Below are 27,902 nucleotides of genomic sequence, written 5' to 3'. Positions count from 1 at the left end.
GGTTAAGAACCACTGCTCTAAAGCAGCAACCGACCACAAAAGGCAATTTTTTCATCTCATCTAATGAAGTGCCTAATGATGGTTACAATACAGAGTGGAATAGCTAGAACATGGTTAACTACATTTAGGGGCCACCCTGAGCTGGCTGTATTCTCTCAGGGCTCCAAAGAATGTAACCCTGGGGGAGGTGAAAACAAAATGTTTCACATGGAAGAGAAAGAAGGAATTGCAAAACAAAGTAGTAGTAGCAAGTAAATCTAAGGAAACAGGTGAGTGAGTGAGGACAAATCTGTTTTACCACTAGTACCCAGAGAAAGCCATGCCAGCATCTGTCTGCATTCTGCTCTGAAAAGGACACTTTCAAGGTTGATTGCAAATGGAAGAACATCCAACGTTGCAGGCCTTTCCCTCACCACTGCCTTTCCTCTGGTGCAGGTGGAAGAGCCCTTGAAAACTATGTAAACTGGCCTCCTCCCTTGGTGGGTTTTACATATGCGGGGAGGGGGTGGATTTTAATACTTGTCAGTAAGAGAACTCATTGTTTATTTGAAAAGAAAATACCACAGCAGTTATTTGAAGTCCACAAGTGGAAGGTATGATTGCAGGCCCATTAAAGTCTGACAGCTCCGATGCTCATTTTTGAATTTCATTTGGGCCAAAAGCGTAGTTTCTGTGAACTGAGAACATCCCGTTATCAACTGACCTCTGGAGAGGTATACTGAAAGGGCAGAGAATAAAGGTTTAGTCAGGTTATCGTATGTTTAAAATCGAAGACTGATCTGTAGCTGTGCTTTCTGCCCATTCCCTTTATGCTAAAACTCCTTGTGGTCACGATGACCGTCGTCTTCTACACAGGGTCCATTCAGGGACCGTTCCCTGCCGTCCGTTCAGGGGCTCAGCACTCCCTTTTCCTCCCCTGGCTGCTTTTCTGTAGTATTCTGGCTACAAAATAAAGAAAACGTTTCTATTTTGTGCTCCTCACAGGAAGAGTTTAGAGGAGAGGTTAGATGTAATCTCAGTGAGCTCTGTTGCAGCTTCAGGGTGCTCAATAGTGTATATTTAGTAAACCGCGGTGTGCTGAACTTGGTGCCTCCTTCCCCTTTGGTACACCTTGATGCAGAATCCAAGTAGCACAAAGGCAGAAACCAGCCTTGCTGATGTCAGGTCCTGTCATCAACGGCGGTGTGTGAGGGCAGCCTGCCCGGCTGGCGCCACAGCCCCTGCAGGACTGCAGGGCTCTGCAGGGTCACCAGGGCCCAAGCGTAGGAGCAGTGCCAGAGCGCCAGCCCCAGCCCCCTTGGTGGGCGCCTCTTCCTCCCCTCCTTCACTTTTGGAGTCTGTTGTGGGGGAATGCATATCCCCAGGCTTCCCCAGGTCACTGCCCAGCAGTGTCAGGAGGCACCATTGTGGAACAGTGCGCCAGGAGGCAGGTTTTCAGATTGAACATAAAAAGGAGACTGTTGGGGCTTCCCTGGTGGCTCAGTGGTTAAGAATACGCCCTGCCGGTGCAGGGGACACAGGTTTGAGCCCTGGTCCGGGAAGATCCCACATGTCGTGGAGCAGCTAAGCCTGTGCGCCACAACTACTGAGCCTACGTTCTAGAGCCCGTGAGCCACAACTACTGAAGCCTGCGTGCCTAGAGCCTATGCTCCGCAACAAGAGAAGTCACTGCAATGAGCAGCCCGTGCACCGCAACGAAGAGAAGCCTGTGCACTGCAACGAAGAGTAGCCCCTGCTTGCCTCAACTAGAGAAAGTCCTCGTGCAGCAACAAAGACCCAACGCAGACAAAAAAAAAAAAAAAGGAGACCTTGTGGAGGGTTGGAACGGTGTGGTGCAATTAGCAAAGTGGTTTTCCGGGGTAAAATACAAGGAGCCAGATGGAATGGGAGCTTTCAGAAAGGCAGGTTGACACCTGCCATATCTAACACTGGGCCGTTTTGTCACAGTTTCTTCCTGGGGACAAGGGGCCTGGCTCCTTGGCTCCGTGACATGGTCAAGCTTAGGTTGCAAATCAGAGGGTCAAACATTGATGGATCTAAACCTTAGGATGTGACCTATAAGTAGTGTGACTTAATATCCATTTTTTAAAAAGCTAAAACAGTCCTGGTGAGGGACGCAGCTGTCATTTTGACACAGCATTGTAATTTGTAGAGTTTTGGAAAGCTGGGCCAGGGTATCGATTGATAAAAGGGATTGGGGTGGTTTTTTTTGGTTGCTTAGACATATTGGGATATATATATATATATATATATATATATATATATATATATATATATATAAAATATGGGATATTATATATATAATGTGGGATAAAAAGCTCATATAATTCTTTAGTTATATTTGTGTATTTTTTTCTTTGTATTTGGTTTATGAAACATTTACTGCTTTAGAACATTTCTTCAAAGTCAGGAAGATACCTCTAGATAATTTTTTCTTGGAGTTTTCTTTCTCTGTTATTCAGTTCAGTGCCCCTAGAATTTTTCTGTGTAAACCTTGTAACAAAAAAGTCTCCATTTCGTTATACAGTGATACCAGGATTTTTGAAAACTGATCTAAAATGACAAAGGACTTTGTTTTGTTTGTTTGTTGGTTTTTAGATGAGTATTCCTCTCTTGTTCCTGAGACCAGGGCCTGTGTTTTTTTACCTTGAATTGTTACAGGACATTGTGGCTGATCAGATGTTTGTTTAAAGAAAAAATGAGCCACTGGTGGCATAATCTGCCTAATTTTTCTGAAAAGACCTTTTAAGTAAACAATTATAATCAGTCAGAACATATAGAATTTATCTGTTAAATAAAAGAGGAAAAGAGCATTTAACGGCGGGCTTTTAGCTACAGGTTCAGCCAGACTTTATTAGAAAAGTCTTTGCCATTCTTTCTTCCACTGTACTTAGCAGCACGTCCTACTGTACAGATATTTGGAGATTTAAGGGGCATTATCACCTCTTGCCATCTGTGTATGTTCCCCCCCGCCAAGTCTGTACAGATTTTCTCGGAAAGATGTAGAGATGTACACATTTTCTGGGTTAATAAATAACACCCTGATGCTCTTCTTTTGACAGTGCCCCAAACCCAGCTACATCTCCTATTCCTTTTGTCTTTAATGTTATTGTGAGTAAAATCAACATGAGGGGTTTTATTGGTGTTTCTAGGTTCTTTATACCTCCATCAATAGTTTATATATTTTTGTATGAGATTTCTGTACTGAAATCCACACCCAAGAAAAGCACACAGTTGTCTGTGAGCCACTGCCATTTTCTTTCACAATTATAGAGTCATATTCCCATGTAAAGTTTGCCTTCAGTGCCCTAAAATAGAGGGCTCACTTTTGCCAAAATATCGTTCCAGATTGCTCTTCTTCCCTCTGGTGCCTTTCCGGTGCACCCTCCTTTGCTCTCTAGTTCCATGATACACCAGGATTTGAGAGTTCGCTCTCTCTGGCCTTCAAGCTGTGGAACCTTCAGGCTGTAGATAAAATGAGCTCTTCCTGTAGTCTGTGGGAGCCTCCCACAGCGTCAGCGGCCTAAGTATGGTCCCTGAACCTGCCCTTTAGGGAGGAGGCGGTGCTCCATAGATCCTACAGGATTCCCTGGCAGCTTATGCCTCTTATGGGCGAATGTTTGTGCTGGTACCTGATAGCAAAGAGAAAACAATTGTATTGAATTCAAATTGTTTTAAAAAATGAAAGGACCCCCATTTATGTGCAAATGATGGTATTTTGTATGTTTGTCAGGATATGAAATTTGAAGATCAGCAGACTTTATGATGTGGCACTAAAAATGATTTTTAAAGCTACTTGGTCTACATGTTGCTTTGGTGCAGCTTTGAACCACATGGAATTGTGTTCCATAGACCAACAGATCTGTGGGTAGGAGCAGATGACCACGCTGAGCGTGGAAATCTACGGGCACTGGGGAGAGCAGCCAGCCAGCCAGCAGCAGCCCAGAGCAGGCTTGTCCCCCTGGCTCCACTGTCAGGACAGCAGGTAGTCTCCTCAGGAATTGACTGCGTAGACTAGTAGTACCATAACCTGAAACAGCCTTCCCCAGCTTGACTCTTGGGTTTTTGTTTTTTTTTTCTTCTTCGGTATGCGGGCCTCTCACTGTTGTGGCCTCTCCCGTTGCGGAGCACAGGCTCCGGACGCGCAGGCCTAGCGGCCTTGGCTCACGGGCTTAGTTGCTCCGCGGCATGTGGGATCTTCCCGGACCAGGGCACGAACCCGTGTCTCCTGCATCGGCAGGCGGATTCTCAACCACTGCACCACCAGGGAAGCCCTCTTGGGTTGTTTTTAATAGCAACCTTTTTTGAGAAATAATTCATATACCATACAATTCACCCATTTTGAAGTGCACAACAGTAGTTTTTAGTATGTATTCACAGAGCTGTGTAACCATCACCACGGTCAATTGTAGAATGATCTCAAAGAAACCCTGTACCCTTTAGTTGTCATTCCCATCTCCCCCCCCACTCCAGTCCTTGGCAACCACACTAATCTTTCTGTGTCTACAGATTTGCTTACTCTGGACTTTCATGCAAATGGGATCACGTACACCTTTTGTGAATGGCTTCTTTTCACTTAGCATACTGTCTTCAGGAATCATCCATGTTTTGCACGTATCAATACTTCTTTGCTTTTTATTTCCAAATACTTTTGATGGTATGGGTAAACCCCATTTGTTTAACTGTTCATCAGTTGATAGACATTTGGATTTTGTGGCTGTTATGTGTAATGCTGCTGTGAACATTTGGGTGCAGTGTTTTGTGTGGACATAAACTTTCACTTCGGACTTATACCTAAGGAGTAGAATTGCTGGCTTATATGGTTGGTTTGTTAAACTTTTTAAGGAACTGCCAGACTGTTTTCCAGAGCACCATTTTACATCTTTACCAGCAGTGTATGAGGGTTGCAGTGTTTCTTCATCCTTGTCAATATTTCTTATTGTCTGTCTTTCATTTTAGCCATCCTACTGGGTGTGAAGACCTATCTCATTGTGGTTTTTTGTTTTTAAACATCTTTATTGGAGCATAATTGCTTTACAGTGTTGTGTTAGTTTCTGCTGTATAACAAAGTGAATCAGCTATATGTATACATGTATCCCCATATCTCCTCCCTCTTGCGTCTCCCTCCCACCTTTCCTATCCCACCACTCTAGGTGGTCACAAAGCACCGAGTTGAACTCCCTGTTGCTATGCAGCTGCTTCCCACTAGCTATCTATTTTACATTTGGTAGTGTGTATATGTCCATGTCACTCTCTCACTTCATCCCAGCTTACCCTTCCCCCTCCCCATGTCCTCAAGTCCATTCTCTACCTCTGCGTCTTTATTCCTGTCCTGCCCTGAGGTTCATGAGAATTTTTTTTTTCGATTCCATATATATGTATTACCATATGGTATTTGTTTTCCTCTTTCTAACTGACTTCACTGTGTATAACAGACTGACTAGGTCCATCCACCTCACTACAAATAACTCAATTTCCTTTCTTTTTATGGCTGAGAAATATTCCATTGTATATATGTGCCACATCGTCTTTATCCATTCATCCGATGATGGACACTTAGGTTGCTTCCATGTCCGGCTATTGCAAATAGTGCTGCAGTGAACACCGTGGTACATGTCTCTTTGAATTATGGTGTTTTCTGGGTATATGCCCAGTAGTGGGATTGCTGGGTCATGTGGTAGTTCTGTTTTTAGTTTTTGAAGGAACCTCCATACTGTTCTCCATAGTGGCTGTATCAATTTACCTTCCCACCAACAGTGCAGGAGGGTTCCCTTTTCTCCACACCCTTTCTAGCATTTACTGTTTCTAGAGTTTTTGATGATGGCCATTCTGACTGGTGTGAGATGATATCTCATTGTACTTTTGATTTTCATTTCTCTAATGATTAATGATGTTGAGCATTCTTTCATGTGTTTGTTGTGGCAATCTTTATATCTTCTTTGAAGAAATGTCTATTTAGGTCTTCTGCCCATTTTTTGATTGGGTTGTTTGTTTTTCTGATATTGAGCTGTGTGAGCTGCTTGTATATTTTGGAGGTTAATCCTTTGTCAGTTGCTTCATTTGCAGATATTTTCTCCCATTCTGAGGGTTTGTTGTCTTTTCATCTTGTTTATGCTTTCCTTTGCTGTGCAAAAGCTTTTCAGTTTCATTAGGTCCCATTTGTTTATTTTTGTTTTTATTTCCATTTCTCTAGGAGGTGGGTCAAAAAGGATCTTGGTGTGATTTATGTCATAGAGTGTTCCGCCTGTGTTTTCCTCTAAGAGTTTTATAGTGTCTGACCTTACATTTAGGTCTTTAATCCATTTTGAGTTTATTTTTGTATATGGTGTTAGGGAGTGTTCTAATTTCATACTTCTACAGGTAGCTGTCCAGTTTTCCCAGCACCACTTATTGAAGAGGCTGTCTTTTCTCCACTGTGTTTCCTTCCCTCCTTTATCAAAGATAAGGTGACCATATGTGTGTGGGTTTATCTCTGGGCTTTCTATCCTGTACCATTGATCTATATTTCTGTTTTTGTGCCAGTGCCATACTGTCTTGATTACTGTAGCCTTGTAGTATAGTCTGAAGTCAGGGAGGCTGATTCCTCCAGCTCCATTTTTTGTTCTCAAGATTGCTTTGGCTATTCGGGGTCTTTTGTGTTTCCGTACAAATTGTGAAATTCTTTGTTCTAGTTCTGTAAAAAATGCCAGTGGTAATTTGATAGGGATTGCATTGAATCTGTAGATTGCTTTGGGTAGTATAGTCATTTTCACAGTGTTGATTCTTCCAATCTAAGAACGTGGTATATCTCTCCATCTGTTTCTATCATCATCAGTTTCTTTCAACAGTGTTTTATAGTTTTCTGCATACAGATCTTTTGTCTCCTTAGGTAGATTTATTCCTAGGTATTCTATTCTTTTTGTTGCAGTGGTAAATAGGAGTGTTTCCTTAATTTCTTTTTCAGACTTTTCTTCATTAGTGTATAGGAATACCAGAGATTTCTGTGCATTAATTTTGTATCCTGCTACTTTACCATATTCATTGATTAGCTCTAACTAGTTTTCAGGTAGCACCTCTAGGATTCTCTATGTATAGTATCATGTCATCTGCAAACAGTGACAGTTTTACTTCTCCTTTTCCAATTTGGGTTCCTTTTATTTTTTTCTTCTCTGATTTCTGTGGCTGAAACTTCCAAAACTATGTTGAATAATAATGGTGAGAGTGAGCACCCTTGTCTTGTTCCTGATCTTAGAGGAAATGGTTTCAGTTTTTCACCATTGAGGACGATGTGGGCTGTGGATTTGTCACATATGGCCTTTATTATGTTGAGGTAGGTTCCCTCTCTGCCTGCTTTCTGGAGGGTTTTTATCATAAATGTGTGTTGATGTTTGTCGAAAACCTTTTCTGCATCTGTTGAGATAATCATATGGTTTTTCTCCTTCAATCTGTTAACATCATTTATGACATTGATTGATTTGCATATATTGAAGATTCCTTGCATTCCTCGGATAAACCCCACTTGATCATTGTGTACGAGCCTTTTAATGTGCTGTTGGATTCTGTTTCCTAGTATTTTGTTGAGGATTTTTGCATCTATGTTCATCAGTGGTATTGGCCTATAGCTTACTTTTTTGTGTGACATCTTCGTCTGGTTTTGGTATCAGGTTGATGGTGGCCTTGTAGAATGAGTTTGGAAGTGTTCCTCACTCTGCTATATTTTGGAAGAGTTTGAGAAGGATAGTGTTAGCTCTTCTCTAAATGTTTGATAGAATTCGCCTGTGAAGCCATCTGGTCCTGGGCTTTTTGTTGGTTGGAAGATCTTTAATCACAGTTTCAATTTCAGTGCTTGTGATTGGTCTGTTTATATTTTCTGTTTCTTCCTGGTTCAGTCTAGGAAGGTTGTGCTTTTCTAAGAATTTATCCATGTCTTCCAGGTTGTCCATTTTATTGGCGTAGAGTTGCTTGCAGTAATCTCTCACGATCCTTTGTATTTCTGCAGTGTCAGTTGTTACTTCTCCTTTTTCATTTCTAATTCTGTTGATTTGAGTCTTCTCCTTTTTTTCTTGATGAGTCTGGCTAATGGTTTATCAGTTTTGTTTGTCTTCTCAAAGAACCAGCTTTTAGTTTTATTGATCTTTGTTATTGTTTCCTTCATTTCTTTTTCATTTATTTCTGATCTGATCTTTACGATTTCTTTCCTGCTGCTAACTTCGGGGTTTTGTTTGTTTTTCTTTCTCTAACTGCTTTAGGTGTTAGGTTAGGTTGTCTATTTGAGATTTTTCTTGTTTCTTGAGGTAGGATTGTATTGCTATAAACTTTCATCTTAGAACTGCTTTTACTGCATCCCATAGGTTTTGGGTCGTCGTGTTTTCATTGTCATTTATTCCTAGGTATTTTTTAATTTCTTCTTTGATTTCTTCAGTGATCTCTTGGTTATTTAGTAGCATATTGTTTAGCCTCCATGCGTTTGTGTTTTTTACAGTTTTTTTCCTGTAATTGATATCTAGTTTCATAGTGTTGTGGTCAGAAAAGATACTTGATACGATTTCAGTTTTCTTGAATTTACCAAGGCTTGATTTGTGACCCAAGATATGATCTATCCTCTAGAATAGGGTAGATCTATCCTGGAGAATCCTCATGAGCACTTGAGAAGAAAGTGTATTCTGTTGTTTTTGGATGGAATATCCTATAAATATCAGTTAAGTCTATCTTGTCTAATGTGTCTTTTAAAGCTTGTGTTTCCTTATTTATTTTCATTTTGGATGATCTGTTCATTGGTGAAAGTGGGGTGTTAAAGTCCCCTACTATGATTGTGTTACTGTCAATTTCCCCTTTTATGCCTGTTAGCATTTACCTTATGTATTGTGATGCTTCTTTGTTGGGTGCATAAATATTTACAAGTGTTATATCCTCTTCTTGGTTTGATCCTTTGATCGTTATGTAGTGTCTTTCCTTGTCTCTTGTAATAGTTTTTATTTTAGTCTATTTTGTCTGATATGAGAATAGCTACTCCAGCTTTCTTTTGATATCCATTTGCATGGAATATCTTTTTCCATCCCCTCACTTTCAGTCTATGTGTGTCCCTAGGTCTGAAGTGGGTCTCTTGTAGACAGCATATATATGGGTCTTGTTTTTGTATCCATTCAGCCAGTCTGTGTCTTTTGGTTGGACACAAGACTAAATGGTAATCCATTTACATTTAAGGTAATTATTGATATGTATGTTCTTATTACCATTTTCTTAATTGTTTTGCATTTGTTATTGTAGGTCATTTCCTTCTCTTGTGTTTGCTGCCTAGAGAAGTTCCTTTAGCATTTGTTGTAAAGCTGGTTTGGTGGTGCTGAATTCTCTTAACTTTCGCTTGTCTGTAAAGGTTTTAATTTCTCCATCGAGTCTGAATGAGATCCTTGCTGGGTAGAGTAATCTTGGTTGTAGGTTTTTCCCTTCCATCACTTTAAATATGTCCTGCCACTGCCTTCTGGCTTGCAGAGTTTCTGCTGAAAGATCAGGTGTTAACCTTATGGGGATTCCTTTGTATGTTATTTGTCGCTTTTCCCTTGATGCTTTTAATATGTTTTCTTTGTATTTAAGTTTTGATAGTTTGACTAATATGTGTCTTGCCATGTTTCTCCTTGGATTTATCCTGCATGGGACTCTCTGTGCTTCATGGACTTGATTGACTGTTTCCTTTCCCATGTTAGGGAAGTTTTCAACTATAATCTCTTCAAATATTTTCTCAGACTCTTTCTTCTTCTCTTCTTCTGGGCCCCCTATAATTCGAAAGTTGGTGCGTTTAATATTGTCCCAGAGGTCTCTGAGACTGTCCTCAATTCTTTTCATTCTTTTTCCTTTATTCTGCTCTGCGGTGGTTATTTCCACTATTTTATCTTCCAGGTCACTTATCCGTTCTTCTGCCTCAGTTATTCTGCTATTGATTCCTTCTAGAGAATTTTTAATTTCATTTATTGTGTTGTTCATCATTGTTTGCTCTTTAGTTTTTCTAGGTCCTTGTTAAACGTGTCGTGTATTTTCTCCATTCTATTTCCAAGGTTTTGGATCATCTTTACTATTATTACTCTGAATTCTTTTTCAGGTAGACTGCCTATTTCCTCTTCATTTGTTTGGTCTGGTGGGTTTTTACCTTGCTCCTTCATCTGCTGCACATTTCTCTGTTTTCTCATTTTGCTTAACTTACTGTGTTCGGGGTCTCCTTTTCGCAGGCTGCAGGTTCGTAGTTCCGGTTGCTTTAGGTGTCTGCCCTCAGTGGTTAAGGTTGTTTCAGTGGCTTGTGGAGGGGACTGGTGCCTTTGTTCTGGAGGGTGGGGCCAGATCTTGTCTTTCTGGTGGTCAGGGCTGCATCTGGTGGTGTGTTTGGGGGTGTCTGTGAACTTCGTATGAATTGGGGCAGCCTCTCTGCTAATGGATGGGGTTGTGTTGCTGTCTTGCTAGTTCTTTGACATGGGGCATCCAGCCCTGGAGCTTGCTGACCATTGGATGGAGCTGGATCTTAGCGTTGATCATAACTTCCCAACCTCCAGAATTTTTGTTCAGCCCGTTCATCTGTGCGTTTACTTCTTTCGGCAGTACTGGAAATGCACAAGAATTAAAAGGAAAATCCGAATTATTTTCTGGAAAACTGGAGGTAAGATGACTCGGGAGTGACAAGACACAAAGTACAGTGGGTGGCGGTGAAAGACAGCCAGGGTAGGAGGTGGCTGAGGCATGGAGCAGTGCCCTAGGGGAGTGGCAACTTCCCACAGGGACCCCTGCCTCTAGAGCATCCTCTCCCAGGCATCGCCGCTCCATGGGGCCCCTCTCATTGTGGTTTTGATTTTCATTTCCCTATTAACTAATTATGGTCAGCATCTTTTCATCTGTTTATTGGCCATTTATACATCTTTGGAAAAATGCCTAGTCAGATCTTTTGCTCATTTTTAAACAGGTTTTTCTTTTTATTATTATAATAGTTTTTTGTATATTTTAGATACAAGACCCTTATCAGGTATATGATTTGCAAAAATATTCTCTCATTTTCTTAGGTTGTCTTTTCACGTTCTTGAAAGTGTCCTTTGAAGCACAGACGTTTTAATTTTGAAGCCATCCGATTCACCTGTATTTTCTTACTTTGCTTGTGCTTTTGCTGTCAAATCTAGGAAACCAGTGCCTAATCCAATGTCTAAAAGATTTATGTCTGTGTTTTCTTCTAAGAGTTTTATGGTTTTATCTCTTACATTTAAGTCTTCGGGTTTAATTTTTAAAGTCCATTTCTCTAGCTTCTGTAAGGAAGGTATTGGAAGAAATAGCCACTAAGAAGAAATGGGGAAGGGAGGGTTGCATTTTTTTCATGGAACAAGTGGTAAGGGTGGAAATCGACTGAGCTTAGGCTGCCCCGTTCAGCACTTGGTGACTTTTCTTCCTTTGTCTCCTAGTTTGAGTGGCCCTTTCTCAGGGAGTCTCCTGACTACGTCCCAGGTCTCTCCCATTGCCCTCATTGTACCCTGTTACCTCCTGTCAGGGCCTTTGTCACTAACATGAGTCTGCTCCTGCCTGTTTACTGGATTTTTCTTAGACTTTCTACTGAACTATAAACTCAAAGAGGGCAGGATCTTGTCTCTTTTATTCACCACTTCATCCTTAATACCCAGTACTTAATTTTTTGGAGAATGACATTTCCTGCGTCTCCAGGTATTCTGGATTAGAGTGACTAGTATATGACAGGATAAGGTGATTGGATAACTAAAGCTACAGGGAAACCCCTTCAGGAGGGAATGAACCTTTTTGGCTGACTTGGTGAGGCCCTCCGGAGTCAGTCACGTCTGCCCCTGAGGAAATGGAGAGAGAGCACGGGTGTCCCTTCAGAGCTTCTCAGAGGAAGTGACCCATGGTCAGTTTTCTGCCAACAGTAAAAGTCCTTTTTTTCAGCAAAGGCCATGTGTCGTACATTAATGAAATGAAGAAAGGAGGTGGAATTCCATATTGGAATGTTTTACCATTTAGTGTGCCGTTTTGATAGGGAGGGAAGGCTCACTGTACTGTATTTCAGGGTGGACTCAACATGGGCTACTGAGTTCTACCTTTTGGAGCTAGCTGCCTTGAATAGCATTAATGTCATTAAATGAAATAGTATGTACATAGGAGAAGGAAGAAAGGTTGGAATTTGCCTGAGAGAACATATAAAACTTGATGTTTGTCGTCACCTTTGACCGTCACCGTCACTCTCCATGTGCACACTCGCTGTGATGATCCCCATGGCAGGTTTGGACGATCCCTGTTTTGCACATTGCCACAGCTCTAGTTATAACTGGTAAAACCCGTTATTACCGGCTATAACCAGTTAACATAGAGCAGAGAGCTTTAGGGTCTGACTCAAGCAAGGTTAGGAAGAGCCCTTGAAAAAGAGCTGAGAGCCTCCGCTGCCTCGCTGCCTCGTTTGTTGTTTTAACTTCAGGGCGAAGGGGGTTTACTAGCCTGGCTTTGTGGCAGTACACAGAGCAACTTCTCATTCCCTTTAGTTAAGACAGTGTTAAGATCTCAGCCCTTTGAGAGTAAGGAGCTGTAAGGTGAGAGAGAGAGAAGGAGAAGGGAAGTGTTGGAAATCTTTATGGGACAAGTGTACGCTCAGCTGTGCCTCCTCTTTTCTCATGAGAATATGTGCAGGTGAGACACCCTGGACTGTCACAGACGCCCCTAAACGAAATGCCTGCTGGGAAGGCTGGCTGTTCCGGAGCTGCTCTAGGAAGGCCTACCCACGCCCAGGCTGCCAGGCAGGCTTCCCTCACCAGCAGTAAACCCACTTTAAAGCAGCGTTAAATCTAATTTAAGGACACAAATTTAAAAAGTAGGTTTGTTTATTGCAGTTTTAGACTTACTAACTCACAAAAGCCATGAGCCTTGGTCTTTCTGTTTACAGATTATAAAATGGAACTCAAAATGAGGTTTAATGGGCTTCCCAGATCGTGTTCCCTGGACAGATTTTTTTTTTCCCCTTCAACAATAAATTCTGAAATCAAAAGGACTTAAAAAGAGGAGTGCTTCCTGTCATAAATAGGATGTGTCGCATTCTTCAAAGCATTTTACAGCTTCCAACTGTGCATTATAATTTCAAAGTAGCTGAAAAGCATTCTGTTTTTTAAATGGTACGTTTATTCAGAAACATTTATTAAGCAGCTACTTATGTGCCAGGCATTGAGACAGGGCCTGGAGATAGCCTGAAGGCTCCCGGGCCCATGCTCTCACTGAGCTTGCACTTTATTGTTAGTAAAGACATAAACTACTGAATAAGGAGACGGCAGTTTCAAAGAACATTGGGCTGGAGAGAATGTAAGACACAGCTCTGAGAGAGTGACCCGTAGGGAAGTGGGTGGAGCTGAGGAATTCTGGGTCCAAGAGGTGAGTTGAGGGATGTGGACACATCAATATCAGGTCATTCCACTGACCTAGGGTGTGCTGGATGAGGTGGGGCCACAGCGGTGCCATCTAGTGTCACAGCAGATGTCCTTGACCTCTGTTGACTTGACCCCTCATAGCCTTCTTGGTAAAAAGCTAAAGGCTATTAACACACTTTGGGACTTTCTGGGACACAGTTGATTGAGATGGACTTTCTGGCATCATCAGAGGATTGAAAGACTAATGGAACTGTAGTATATTAATAAGGGGATGCCCTGCAGTTGTTATTACGTTAAAGTATATGGGCCACACTAAGCTAGTAAATCCAACGGCAGGCAGCAAATGGAGAATAAGGAAAAACACAAAATAATATATTCATGTTGTTTATATGTAAAGCTACCTATTCAAAAATAAAGCAAGGGAAGCAGCTGTGTGTAGGAGCCACAGGTGCTTTTTCAAGTGTGGCAGTGAGTATGCACCAAAACAAACCCTGGCTTCAGGCTTGCAGTGACAGAAGCAACCCAGCTGATTTTCTGAGTCCGACCTTGACTGTGTAATGTGCTTTGTTGATGGCACAGTGGCTACCAGAACCAAGTTTGGGGTGTTAGCCAAGTTGTTAACACTGAGCTGTTTTGTCTAACCCTGCAGCGCGTCTGCTCAGCCTCTGTGACTCCACTTACTCTTCAGGGGCACAGTTAGGCTTCTGTAAGACCCTGGTTTGCAAACTCCACCTCAAAGGAACTCAGCCCCCCGCACCCCCCAGCCAAGGGAGTTTAGTGTTTAATTTAAGATGTTTTCTACGAGACTGATTTAAACTGCTTGAATAACCCACGTATGTTTTTCTCCCTAATATATCTTTATATGTACTGGAGTTACAGATTACATTTTTATTAAAAGAAGAATTATGTTTAAGGAAAGTCTGAAAACTCCTTTGGAAAATTAGTCCATAAGATAATAAGCAGCTTGTGGGGGAGCATTCTCGTGTAAGAATTTCTTTTTTTTTTTTTTTTTTTTTTTTTTTTTTTTTTTTTTTTTTGCGTTACGTGGGCCTCTCACTGTTGTGGCCTCTCCCTCTGAGGGGCTACAGGCTCCGGACGCGCAGGCTCAGCGGCCACGGCTCACGGGCCCAGCCGCTCCGCGGCACGTGGGATCCTCCCGGACCGGGGCACGAACCCGCGTCCCCTGCATCGGCAGGCGGACTCTCAACCACTGCGCCACCAGGGAAGCCCCATCGTGTAAGAATTATTTCTTTGAAGTAGCTTCATGGAGAACACACTAAAATTGAAGACAAAAAGAAAAAAGAAACTTGAGATAAAAGGTATAAAAAGAACATTGAGAACTGTAAAGTGTTAATGAACACAGGGTCTGGGGTGTGTAGTGATTTGCAGAGGAAGCGTCTGGTCAGCGAGGGAGATTGGGAGTGACCTGATGGAGGGGATTATTCTTCCTAAAGTTTGCATTTCCTCAGTGTTGGATCCCCTATCCACAAGTGGCGCCTTGCATTCATGCTGGGCTGTAGGCCAAGGGGTGCTCTGTTTCCGAACGAATGCCAGAGCAGGTTTTTCGGTACAGAGGAGTGCAGTCCACGGAGGAAAGAAAAGTCCCCACATTCAAGAACACCCTAGATTTCCTGGCAGAATGGGCAGAAGCTGGCTGGAGCCAGCTGGTGAGGGCCTCCCAGCTCTGTGTTCTCTGGCGTCGTGCTGGTGGATTTGGGGGGTTAGCACAATCACTCGGGCAGCCTAAGGCGTGGGCTTCCTTTGCAGATCAAGGGTCAGCAAACTAGAGCTGGCTGGTCCAGCCCACTGCCCTTTTTTTGGTAAATAAAGTTTTATCTGAAGATAGCCACACCCACTCATTTACATATTGTCTAGGGCTGCTCTTGTGATACAAGGGCAAATGGGGTGAGAAGCCATAAATGCTCACTGTGTATAGCCCTTGACAGAAAAAATTGGCAACCCCTGTTCTAGAGTTTAATAGGAGTTGGTTCTGGATGCGTTAAAATTCTCAGATTGAAGAGATTGGGGGGCTGGTGGGGGGGTTGTCTTTTAGCAGTTTTTCTTTCCTTTTCCAGGAGGGAACAATTAAATGAGAGGTACATGTGGTTATATCACAGAGGTGCCCGGTGGATCGTGGGACTTGTCCCTGAATCTGAGCTGTGGTTTGACCCTACAAGGCAGGTCCCGCTTTCAGAGAGGCCGGCCAGAAGTCGTTCAGTTCGCCTGGGCCTCTTGGGTAGTGAGTGATAATGTTCTTGAAATGGTAGAAATGCCATGTGCCTGGAGCTGATGCTGGGGCAAGGCTGTCTTTACAGACGGGTTTGGAAAATTCCCAGGCACCTGGGCCCTGGGTATACTTCCCCGAGGGTGGATGTAAAGTACCAGCTCCCCCAGGCCTTGAGGAGGCCCCTCCCTGAAGGAACCCCTGCTTCCTCTGAAGGTGCCCTCTGGCACTGGTGTCTCGGAGTCCTGAGGCTAGGCGCAGGGCGGCCGGCTCTTCCTCCTCAGCTGTGTTGTCCCATCCTCTCCCTCCCCCTTCCCACTCCCTTCCAATGCCTTCCCTCCTCAGCACCCACCTGACAGGCACCTTGCTCCTTCGGGTTTCACCAGTTAACTAACTTTTCCTTGGAGTTGATACTATCACGTTTTTATAAATTCAAGAAATAGAACTTTTGAAGTGGAAATGAAAGCCAGAAACATGCTACTCCTGCTAAGAAGACAAGCGCATACTGTGTGGGAGTCACAATCCTAACGCTTGCTGCAGTGACCTGGGGCAGTTCCCACAGCAGCCCAGGGGCAGAGGCTCTTCTAGCCCCTGCCCTGGGGAGACAGCTCTGGATCAGGACCCAGTGGGTCATGAAATCAGTTTAGTAGGTTGCCAGCCAGCATAAAGAAAGAACAATAACTGTCAAGTGGTTGCATATAGTGAGGGAAAGTATTAAAAAAGAAACTTGAAAAAACAAAAACAAAATACTTTTATTTTGGGATGTGTGTGTGTGTGTGTATGTTTGTGTGTGTGTGCGTGTATACACATGTATACATATCATGTACAAAATATGTTTTGTATACTGAGGACACATGTCTGCTCAGGTTTCCCGGTTGGCTCGGGCCTTTTACCACTGATATACTCCATCCTCCCGGTGGAGTCCCTGCTGTGGGTTGGGGGTCCCCCATCCTGGAGCAGTTACAGTTACCTGAATTATAGGAGGGTTTTAATGTCCTATCACCAAACGTGGGTCTGACATGAATGGGCTTCTGCAGGCTTACCCTTCCTTCTTCCTGCCCCAAATTCTAAGACCCTCACATATGCACCCAGCTCCAAAGAACCACTGCATTAGTGGGCACTTCTCGCCCTCTGTTCATGGAGGCTTTGGAAACCTGGAAACTTCTGGAATTCATTTCCAAAGGTGTAAATTAGCACTGCTGATTTAAAACCCATACTTGCACTGAGGGAACCACCCGTATCATTTTTCTGTTCAATGTCCCTTAAGTAAGGGCACTTTGAAAAGTGTTCTAATTAGTCCAACTAATTTTTTTGGACCAGAGTATAATGGGTGCACACCTGTGTGTGCACATCTTCATTGTGGCCAGAGTCAGGGACCCACGTTCCCTTTCTTCATCATCATCCCCCCTCATTCGTGTGCCAGGGACTGCTAAATGCTTTGCTTGTGTTATGGAGCCTTCAGCGTGGCGTGGGTGGTGGATGCGCTCCTGTCCTGGCAGGAGGTGGGCCAGACCAGCTTCTGTCTGCACTGAAGACTCGGTGAGGTAAAGATGGGCACGTGCTCCAGAGGCAAGGTTTCCAGTGCCCCGCGACACCACACGCTCTGGGGCGGCTGGGACGAGGCTGCTGGTGCCCCAGGCCCTCCGACCCTCCTGTTCACCACCACGGGCAACTCCGCCTCGTCCCACTCCTGACACGTCCCTTTTCTGATTTTCTCGAGATTTCTTATTCTTTTTCTGCCCGCTCCCCCTTCCCTCGCCCTGGCCCCTTCCCTGTCTGGCGTGACCACGTTGCTGGAATTCAGGGCTGAGGTGTTTGCTGGCTCGAGGCTTTCAGGTGATTCCTAGCATGAGTTTGGAATGACTTCATGCTTGAGTCACCGTTGAAAAAGTCATTAAACTTTTTTATCTTTCTTGAGACATTGTGGAATAATGTGAATCTTCAAAGTGTAAATATTGATTGGTTTTAGCGTAATGTATATACCCATGGAATGTTGATGCTAAATGAACAGAGGCCTTGGTCGCTGTGGAAGGCCTGCTGGGCCCAGATGTTCCCACAGATGTATTTATGTGGTGGTGTTTGTTTACTTTTCACCTGACTGAGGAAGTTAAAAGACAAGGTGACCACTATCGCCATTAACTAATTAATTGATTAGAAAGTAAAGAAGAGTAGATCTACAGAACAGACAGCTTTCTCCTTAGAGACCTGCCTCTGCTTCTGAATTCTCTGATGCTCCCCAGCACCGGGAACTTCACCTTCCTCCATTATCAACAGAGGAAGGAGCCAGGTACAAGTGTGGTGACCTCTTGTCAGGAATGTTTTTTTTTTTTTTTAAGTTTCTCAGTGATCCGGAGAAAGGAGATATTCCATCAGTGCCCACCGTGGAAATATTGCTGGGAGAAATTGTGACAAATGTCACTTTGCTGCCAGCTTTTCCGGAAGACCCCTGTTCCAGGTGTGACAAGTGGCCTTGCGAATTGTGGGTCCTGGACAGTTTAGAGGATAAAAGATAAACATTTTCTTTGTTTCTCAAAGAAATGCGAAGAGACGAAAAAACCCTGGGACAAGGAAGAGATATCTGTTGGGCCCTCAGCCTCACACAGCATCTCTGTGATGTCTTTTAAACATCCTGTTATTGAAATTTTGAATTATGTTTAATTCTTTTGTAATGAAAAGGCTTGTTGTTTTTTCTGCTCTTTGTGGGGTTGAGAGAGGGGTTGGTCTGTATTTCCTGGATGTCATGTTAGCCTTCAGGGGTCAGAAGACTAGATCTCTTATTAATTGTGACAACTAACTATTTTTAACAGTAAGAGAAGTGGAAATGGTGACTTCATATTGGTTGTGAAAGAGACTCTTTCACTCAGCTCAGCTCCTGGATCTTCTTCCAGTCGTAGTGGGACCGACCCTGCCTTTTGCCCCTCTGTGGACCTTAATCCTACTAGGAAACACCCTAATTTATGCTTTGTTATTTCTGTATGTGTAAATAAGATGAAGGAGAGCACAGGGAGAAAAATAATGGGAGGCCAATAATACCTTCATTCTCAAAATCAGATCTAAAAAAATATACTGTCCCCAAGTTTTGGAGTGATAAACAGCTGTCCTTGTCAAAGGCTTGGTGTGATCAGGTTGCAAAATCTAAGTTGTTAGATCACTGTCGAGCTGACAAGAGTTCTCTTAATACTTGTCTCTCCTAAAAGCTGGTACAGCTCTGTCCCCCTGTGCAGTGGTGAGAAGTGAGAACAGGTGGCCCCAGTCCCCTGACTCTCATGGTGCATGGCAGACCTCCCGCTGGGCCACACTGACTTGCCGGGGCCTTCTCCTTTCACAGAGCTCACAAACAAAAAGACACAGCACATCCACTGGTGCGTGGATGGGACTGGTGGTTTCTGTGAGTTGGGACAGAAATGAGAAATGGAGGCATCCAAGGGACCCATTTGGGTTCTGTCCAGTGCTCAGCCTTTGGTACTCAAACCAAAGCATGAGAGCGGGGATTTGGTTGTTCTGGTAGCTGCTTCTCTGGTTGGTGCAGTATCTGAGCTCTGCTCAATTGTTCTTCTACTCCAGATATTTTAAGGGCTACCCTTTCCCTTTTATGATGCTAATTTCTATTGGCTATATAGGAAAGAGAACATTTTGTTGAAGGTAGAAAGATTTCCAAGACCTGTCCAGCCCAACCTGCTTCCCTTTTGCTGTGATGATCCAGGGCTATTAGCTCATTTCCATGTGCCTCTGAAATTCCTTCGTGAATGTAAAAAGTTTGTTGGCATCCTTTTCTTAGAAGTTCAAAGGGCCTGGCTGCCTGTAAGCAAAGGGCCCACCACCAGAACCCCGTCGTGTCTCAGAGTGCACTGTAGCTTAGGGGAAGGATTCTTTCCCAAAGATTTTTTCTTTACTTCATTCCTAATTGTTTGTGTGTAAATCTATTTATGGTGGATTAAAGAAGAGATCCGGCCATCAGTGGGTAATGATATAATTTACAGGGGCCCCAGCCAAAATGTTGAAATTGCTTACATTTTACTATTGCCACAAATGGATTACTATAAAGGGTCTCCCTCTTTCAAAGGCAGTAAAAACAAAGAGTGATGGAAGGAGGCTTTTTTTATTTTTTAAATGCACATAATCACTTCCATGTATGGCTAGTGTTGAACCAATAATGGAATATAAAATGGTGGACTGCTCACCGGATTTAATTGAGAGGGCTTTAATGCAGTAGAAAATGGCCCAGGACTGAATTCTTAAACCAAATGTAGGTAGAATCTCCACGTAAAGAATGTCTGAAGTGCCTAGAGATGGGGGGGGGGGGGTGCAAGACTGCCTCTTATCCGCAGAGGCAGCCAGTGCTGGGATCCAGCTCCCCTATTGTCTGTAGGGTTTTGGGGAGGGTTTCCTGGCAAATTCCTGCTTGTAAACCTTTTGTCACGTATCTTTACTAAAGGGCACCCACATTTAGCTTGTCTGTTTTCAGTAGGTTGTGCAGACCTGCAGCACATACTTGCGGGCATGTGGCAGGATCTCCCTGCGTCAAGGTGGGCTGCTCCCCTTCCTTCCCCTCCGGCAGGCGCCCTGAGCTCCTCAGAGGGTGCACTTTGCCTCTTAGGAATGTGGAGAGCAGTGTCTTCCTCCTTTTACTGTGTTTATTGTTGCAATCACCAGCACTGAACCAAATCGGTTATTGCAGGAAATTAAGTAGTTGTGGTTTATAAAGGAAACCTTCGTTGACAGCATCCTGCAGGGCAGAGCACCAGCCTGGCTGCCTAGGGATGTGTGTTTAATTTCCCAGTTACGTTTTGCATTTATCTATTATCTTGCAAAATTGTCTTTAAAAACATCCAGAACACCTCAGTGAAACATGCACCGTCTTCCCCTAAAGTTGACTGGCAGCCCTCCTCATGAAAGGACCTCATGGTTCCTTCCTTTGTAAAAGAAATTAAATTAAAATGAAATTTTAAAGTGTCAACAATGTTAATATACTTCAGAGAGTAACTTTTTCTAACAGGAAAGGCTCTCCATCATTAAACTTGTTAGGCCAAGGAAACCTACCAGTTTTTTGCTTACTGGATTTTCTCCTTTCTTAAGGTTCGCCATCGATGGTGTGAACTTGTTGTTAAGCACAAATACACAAAAGCGTACAGAAACGTGGAGAGGTTCCTTCAGGAGGATCAGGTAAGTTTCAGTTTTCAGCAGATGGGGATTCTTCAAATGCTGTCCCCTGGCTATGCAGTACACTTAACACAGGGACCCAAGTTGTTGACATCTCTATTTAAAAAACAAATATTTAAACATTTTTCAAGGATTTTAAAGAGTTGTTAGGTGCTTACCTACCAAACTTTGAGCTGATTTTTTCCCTCTGTCTTTGTATCATTGAATCATGTCCCTTAGAAGCTCCCTCGGTTTGACGTAGCTGTGGCCCACTGCCGTTATCAAATGAAGCATGGGCAGACCTCATGAGCTTTCTGCATCTTTGAACCTCAGATTCATTAGGTCAGGGTTGTGGCTTAGGGCTGCCATGGTGTGTACCTGTGCCTTCAGTGGCCCTCACTTAAAGTATGTATGAAGATTAGACTAGGAGAGCGCTGGCTGGCTGGGACAGTCTGGTCTGTATCTGTACCTGCCACACCAGGTGGAACCCTGTGCTGAGATTCCTTCCCGTGAGAACTTTCCTCACTGTTCACCAGGGAAAACGATCACCTTGCAAGGAGCCCACAGGAAGCACGTGCGTGCACGAACCTGTTGGAAGATGTTTTCCTTGCCGCCTCTGTTGGGCCGCAGCCTGTGGGGGTCAGCACCCCGCCACACCGTGTCCCCCAGCGTGGCTGTCCATGGTGGTGCATGTGCCGTGGCTTCTGTCGGCTGCGGGAAGTTGGCTTCGGCTCGTTCCTGTTGGCGTGACCAGTGCATGCCTCTGAGTGAGCTTTCTGCCGGGCGCTGTGGGCTGACAGAATGGAGCCATGTTTCGGTTGGGGTGGAGAGTTGGGGTAGGGGCTACAGAGGGACTTTTGAGAGGGCCTGAGTACAGGGGGCAGCCAGCAAGTGAGGGCTCGTTATTCCCGCAAAGAAAAATACACAGCTTTGTACCAGAAGAAATGTCACATTTGTACAGTTGAAGCAAGAGGTGTTTGGAAACACAGAGGGGAGTATAAGGACAAAATGTAAGAGCAACTTAAGGCCTGTTCTGAAAACCAAAATTAACTGCAATATATTTGGAACCACGATCTTTGCCAAATAAGGATTACCATCAGCTTTTTCAGGAAAAAATTTTTGAACCCCTAACCACCAAGTTTTCATTTTTGCACTGTATTTGAGACCCTTCTTTTAATTTGCTCCAGGAGAACGTAATCTGTAGCATAACTAAGCTTAGAACAAGAGAGAAGGCGGAACCAAGTGGATCTTTTTGGTTTTCCAGAACATAACTGGCTTTTTTTAAAACTGTAGGAAAAGTGCAGATGTGAGTCATTGTTCTCGAAACAGAAGAGCCAGTGTTTGCCGCGGTAGTGGGGCCCATTGAAGGGAGCTGGCAGGCTGGGCTGGAGCAACAGGCATCTTCTAGGGCGGCCCGACGGCTCTCCCCACCCATGGCGCCATGTGACGGGTGGTCTTCATTCCCCAGCTGTGCTAGGCACGCACTTTCCTAGGAAGATGGCCTGTGTCTGTGTGACATACACACGGCGCCTCGGGTGCTTCTTTCAGCTTGTGGGGGTTTCCACGGGGGTCAGTCACCATGGGAACCTCCCTGTCCTCATCAGCCATCACTAGAGAAATGCTCACAGTGTCGTCAGCTCAACCACCAGGGTCTGTTGACGGAATTGACAGCCAAGAATTCCTTGGGGGTTGCAGTGAGAACAAGAAAGAGAAGGGGATCGAAAACTGCAGGCTCCTGAAGTACAGCTCTTCAGGCGTCTGTCTTTTCTAGGGTCTTTGTAACTTCCAGACCAGCAGGTCCGTGCAGAACAAGCACAGGCTGTGCACTCAAGCGCGTGGGGTCACACGATTGCCTTTTCTTCAGCTCTCTGGCCTCTGTGCCTTCCACAGGCCATGGGCATCTACCTCTACGGGGAGCTGATGGTGAGTGAGGATGCCCGGCAGCAGCATCTTGCCCGCAGGTGCTTCGAGCTGAGCAGGGAGCAAATGGACAGATCCTCAGCCGAGGTGGTGGCCGAGATGTTATTTTAAAGAGGTGATTCTCTCTCTTTCCTTTCTTGTTGCTCGCCTCTGAGATTCCTCTTAGGAGCTAAGTAAGCCAGTAAGCCAGCTGGTGAGCTGAGGGCCCCAGCAGCTTCCCTTAGGGTGCGGGGGCACGTCGTCTGGCCGAGCGGCCACTGGAAAGCCCGTGCCGCCCACCCCGGCGGAACAGCCTTCCTCGGCACAGTTTTGGCCACTTTCGGGGTTTTGTTATTTGTGGGGAGGGAATTCGCAGGAGAACATCCTAAGCCGGTTAGGAGGTGCGCTGGAGGGCCTCGTGGAACTGCGAGCCGCGTCTTCAAGGGGAAGGCTGACGTGGGGGTGTGTGGTGGGCTCCCCACACCCTGCGCTGTGAGCCGCCGTGTGAGAATTTGCGGTCCCTCCGGCTGCCCCCGCCTGGTGGGCGAGGCTGGCAGGTCCTTCCTCCCTGGTGTCCTGGATTTCTCCACATTGCGTGTCGGCTGGCAGGCGGGCAGGTTACCTGGAGTGGGAGTCCTAAATTATTTACGTTGCTTCCTCTCTTAATTGTGCTTGGCCCTGACCTGTTACGTTCACATTTTAGCAGTTTTTAACTCTGGATTTCTGCATTCTAAAAGTGATTTAGCAATGGTACATAAAGTTTTGTAAGTAGAACTGTGGGATTATAAGTGGGTTTTTTTGGTTTTGTTTTGTTTTTGTCTAATGTCGTCATTTCTCTGACTCTGGTTTTCTTTAAGGTTTTACATGATGTTATAGGGTATGTCTAATTTTGTGTTTTTTTAAAAACTTAGCATCAGATTTCAAGTATTTTTCATGTAATATAGCTTCTCTATAATTTTAATGGATATTTAATATTTTATGTTGATATTCTTAACCTATTGTTGGACATTTAGTTTGCTTCTAATGTTTTGCTCTTACAAAAACCATTTCTGTCTAATATGTTTAACTGTCTTATTTATCTGAAAGAACTCTAATACTGAAGAGAGAAAGGTTTTCTAAAATCCGATTCTCTTCTTCCAGAAGAGTCAAGGAGCCATGTTGACCAGGAAAGGAAGTAGTGGGGATAATTGCCGCGATTGTGTATCTCGTAGCGGAGCAGCTACGTGCAGGCTTCCCCAGAGCTCCCCTGTGGCAGCTTCAGAGCCTGTTCAATGACGGGCCAGTTTAAAACACAGAACAGTTACACAGTTACGTCTTGCCAACCTCATATAGTAATCAGTATAAATCGTATTTCTCTTCAGATTTTTAATTTCACGGAGAGTGTGTTTCTTGAAGTGTGTGAAACTACAGTGGTGCAGACTATGCCTTTGATGTTCCCTGGGTTCCAAATTGTGGAGAAACCACCGCGGGCTACACAGCTTTGGCAGTTCTTTATTGTGATTTTTTTTTTTTTGCCCCAAGCAGACAAAGGAGTAGTCCCAGTCACAAGCCTGTTCTTTTCTCACCGCCCCTCTGTTCCTGCCCTTCTGGACGAACACAGGGTCATGCACACGCCCTTTCCCCCTGCTACCCCAGAACAGCTGGTCAGTGCATTTTTCATTTCACCTTCCAAAGCTGCACTGGCATTTGTATGGTCATCTGTGAGTCCTTTGGTTTTTAAAAATTATATCCCTAGGACGCCCAGTAAACGAACAGCGAACAGAAATAAAACCCATTTCGTAGTGTAGCAGGCCTGGAGGTGCTGCTGTCACCTTGTGCCCGAGGAAGCTGGTGCGTGCGATGTGGGCAGCCCTGCGGTGCTGCCCCCAAGTGCTCTGGCTGCTTGGGTTCCTGGCATGCTGATTTGTGACTTAAGATTAAAATCACATTGCCAGGGATTACCACGCAACCACGACCCTGACTGCTCCTCCAGAAGCCATAGTTACTCTCTCTCTGCAGTTCGGGGAACAGATGCATCTCATAGCTCCTCTCTGGAAACAGAAGAAGCCAACAGCCTTGGAAGATGCTCTCCAGCCCTTTCATTATGCCCAGCCGACGACCTCTCTGACGAGGTGCAGAGCTTAGCTGATTGGTGAACAGTGACTGGTTTCCGCTTTGTTCACAGTGGCTAAGTTCTGCACCTGAAGAGAAGGTGAGATGGGGACAGTTAAGTTGGAGCTGCCGGGGCAGAGGCCGCTGCTGAGCGGTCAGCTCGGGGACCGAGCACAATTCTGGAGGATGAGAGCCTGCCTGGCCCCAAGGATGCACTTTGTCTTGTTATGAATGCAAGGAACATACCAAAAGTCTACGGAAATATAAATCCGCTAATTAGACATCGGTGTCTGAAAGTTCAAATGTATTGAAAGCTGCAAAATTATTCTTTTAAAAATCTAAAACCCAGTGAATCACGAAAGTCGAGTAAGACCATGTCAGCAGTCGATGGCGTGTGAGTAGAGCTGGGTACTTTCAAAGGAGACTGACTCCCTGTTGTGATTTCCGAGCACGGTGAACTCTCTCTTGTATTTGCAGTCCAGGTTTCTGTGTCTTCTGCAGCCGCCCGCGGGACGAGGCCGAGCAAGCTCCCAGCTGAGGCGCTGCTTCTCCCGGCTGTCAATTGGACCCGCCCTCCGGTGCCTACTGAGCTGATATCAGTTCTCATTTTACACACTGGCTCAGTTCAGCAGGAACAGGAGTCGAGCCCTAGAGCAAAGCCTTCCTGTCTGTGAGTGCCCGGAGGCTCGGGAGCTGGGGCTGCAGCCGCAGGAAGACAGGCCCGAGCGTCCACAGCAGAGCTGACCGGCGGCGGAGGCCCCTGCGTATGTGCCCTGTGTGTGGGTGTTGCTAGAGCTCTGCTGACGTGACAGGAACGAGCTTCCACCCATTGGCGCCACGCCTGCCACGCAGGCAGTGCATACCTCTGTCACGGTGTAGGACGGCCCGAAAGCAGTTGGAGTGAGTGCGTGGCTGAAACACGCTGCCTTTCTAGTATCTGTCCTGTGAACGGAGCCCAAGTTATAGCCGCCGGCTTTCACAGCCCTGTGTGAGCAAAGCGAATGGCACGTGGTGCAGCTGTGAAGCCCCTTCTCGGGGCTGTGAGATGTGCCCTGGTCTCCTCCTGTCCTCCGCTCATGGTCCTCTCTCCAAAGCCGAGAGCAAAGGCACACACAAAGGTACTCGTTTACAAGAATTCCTCCGTTGTGACTGGGCAGTAAATTTTATTGCTGTTTCCTTTGCAGGAAAGATCACAGCGAGATTCTTTTTCATGCATCTACTCGTAGCCCTGGTGGGACCAGGATCACATTGACCCTGGACATCAAAGGAAGGATTATGGGGCTGCTAAAGCCATCAGCCGACAGCAGTGTGCACATTGTGGGGTGACCTTTGAGGCCCTCAAAGTGGAGCCTGTGTCAAAGGCACATCCTTGTAAACGGTCTCTACAGGGCTGTGTGATGCCTTTGTGCCCACCCTGGATGTGCCACCTCAAGATCCTGAATCTGAATTGAGTCTCCCCTGTGAGTTCAATGCAGTTCTTTTCACACAAAGATGGAAGATACCCGAGGCCCGTCGGAAGACCTGCTGAACCTTCTCCATCCATCCCTCAGCATGTGGATATTTATTTCTGCACTTCCAGAAAGTCAGAGTTTCTGCATACTGGGACCACCTCTTCAGGATTACTTTGATTGATAGGTCCTGTATTTAGATTTTCCAAAATTTTAGTACCTTTTGGTAGAAGGGCAGGATAACACTCTAAGATGTATTGATAATAAAATGTAATGGATTCGTTTTTTTTTTTTCTTCCTGTTTGCTTCCTAATTTAATACTGTTTTTAAAAAGGAAAAAAAAAAATGTGAAAGAGGAGGGTTGTCTGCTCCTTCTGGTGTCATTCTTTTCTCACCTTACTGGTTTTCTCTGTAGTTTTCAAGGTGGTGTTGCTATTCCTGGGAGGACAGTGGGCCCCCTGCTCCTGATGGAGGCAGCGTCAGGCACCATGGGGTCTGTGGTGATGTTGCCTCTTTTCCCACAAATGTTTGAAGTTAAAAAAAAAAAAAAAATTAAGCTTCTCAGGACTGTCCAAAGGGGAAGGATGGCTTTAAAACGCTCCAGAAGCCACAGTGGTTGATGCAGTCACGTGATAGTGTGAGGCTGAGCTTAGCGGGAGTGAACTGACCCGTCTGCAGGGGCCGCGCTCTCGGGGCTGTGGACCCGCCGGTGGGGGGGGACGTGCGGCTCCACACAGCCCTTCGTTAGGAGCTCCTGACCTTCAGAGTTACCTAACAGTGACCGTCATTCCAGAAGGGTTCCTACGGGTTGGTTCTTTGCTGTTCCATGTGCCCTGCCTGTGGTTGTATGTGCTTTGTTTACCATGTTGGTAGAAGAATAAAAATTTGTTTTTTTAAATATGAAGAAATGTCAGAACGCCGTTCTCTGTGAAGACTTGGAATAAATCACTCTTTCTCCCTCTGGTCGGAGTGTGTCTGGTCCTTTGTGCAGCAGAGCAGGAAGCCCCCCGGGCACAGCCTGCACCTCAGGGGCTGCAGGTGACCAACCAGCCTGGTGGTTTGGTCTGGTCTTGTTTCTCCGAAAAGTTAAAGCCACGCTTTGTCATCTGTAGAAGCTGCTGAGGCAGAGGTGAGCGGCCGCGTGGGTGGCTTCGCGCTAAGACGGCTGGTCCCCTGGCCCCGTGGCCCGGGGGTCCCGCGCTGCCTCCGAGCTCGGGTCTGGCCCGCAGGCGGCCAGTCCTGGAGGGGCCGTCAGGACCCGAGCGCCGCCTCGCCGGCTGTGGGTAGCTTGCCTTCCCGCCCGCACGTTGGTGCTCTTGCAGGCAGTGCTGTGCCTGTGGTGAGGGAGGGGTGAGCGGCCTCCCTCCAGCTGCACCCCGCACCCCGTCTGTCCAGGCTCCGGGACTCCTGGGGCGGGTCCTCCGTACCTCCCGAGAGGGCTGCAGAGAGCGTGCTGTGGAGGAGCCTGAGGCCAGGGCCTGGCAGGCACTGCTGGGTTCCAGAGTGGCCACCAGTCAGTCAGAAGACAGGTGTGTAAAGCTAGTACTCTGCATTCTTACACGATTCATCTGGTTTGAAAAAAGTTTCATGTGGGTGATGGGCAGGTTCCCCAGGGCACGTCATGGAACTTAGGCTGCTTTATCAGCACGACCCGGGCACCTCCTGACGGACGCCTCGGTCCAGGTGGGAGTGTTTGCCGAGGGTCCAGGAGCCCCGGGGACAGAGGATGGCTGTCTC

The 27,902-nt window shown here is 45.4% G+C and overlaps 1 protein-coding gene across 12 annotated transcripts in view; it reads left to right on the top strand.

Moving 5' to 3' along the window:
- Nucleotides 1-27,902, top strand: part of AOPEP (aminopeptidase O (putative)) — a 572,337-nt gene that overhangs the window by 345,373 nt on the left and 199,062 nt on the right. For 5 of the 12 annotated variants that reach the window (XR_010841933.1, XR_010841932.1, XR_010841934.1 and 2 more), the window contains exon 15: nucleotides 20,665-20,751. Coding sequence is in view for 8 of the 12 variants with exons in the window: in XM_067041205.1 (XP_066897306.1) it covers nucleotides 20,665-20,751 (87 nt within the window). In the remaining 4 variants the exon portion in view is untranslated. Of the gene's footprint in view, nucleotides 1-20,664; nucleotides 20,752-22,591; nucleotides 22,763-24,624; nucleotides 27,130-27,902 lie in introns of those variants that run through there. The other 7 variants (XM_059072357.2, XM_067041198.1, XR_010841931.1 and 4 more) reach the window with 7 other exon arrangements.

The sequence above is a fragment of the Kogia breviceps genome, chromosome 8 (assembly GCF_026419965.1).
Source record: "Kogia breviceps isolate mKogBre1 chromosome 8, mKogBre1 haplotype 1, whole genome shotgun sequence".
In the NCBI taxonomy this organism is placed as follows: Eukaryota; Metazoa; Chordata; class Mammalia; order Artiodactyla; family Physeteridae; genus Kogia; species Kogia breviceps.
Note: the sequence above shows the minus strand (reverse complement) of the source record. Positions and strands in the feature narration are given on the sequence as shown.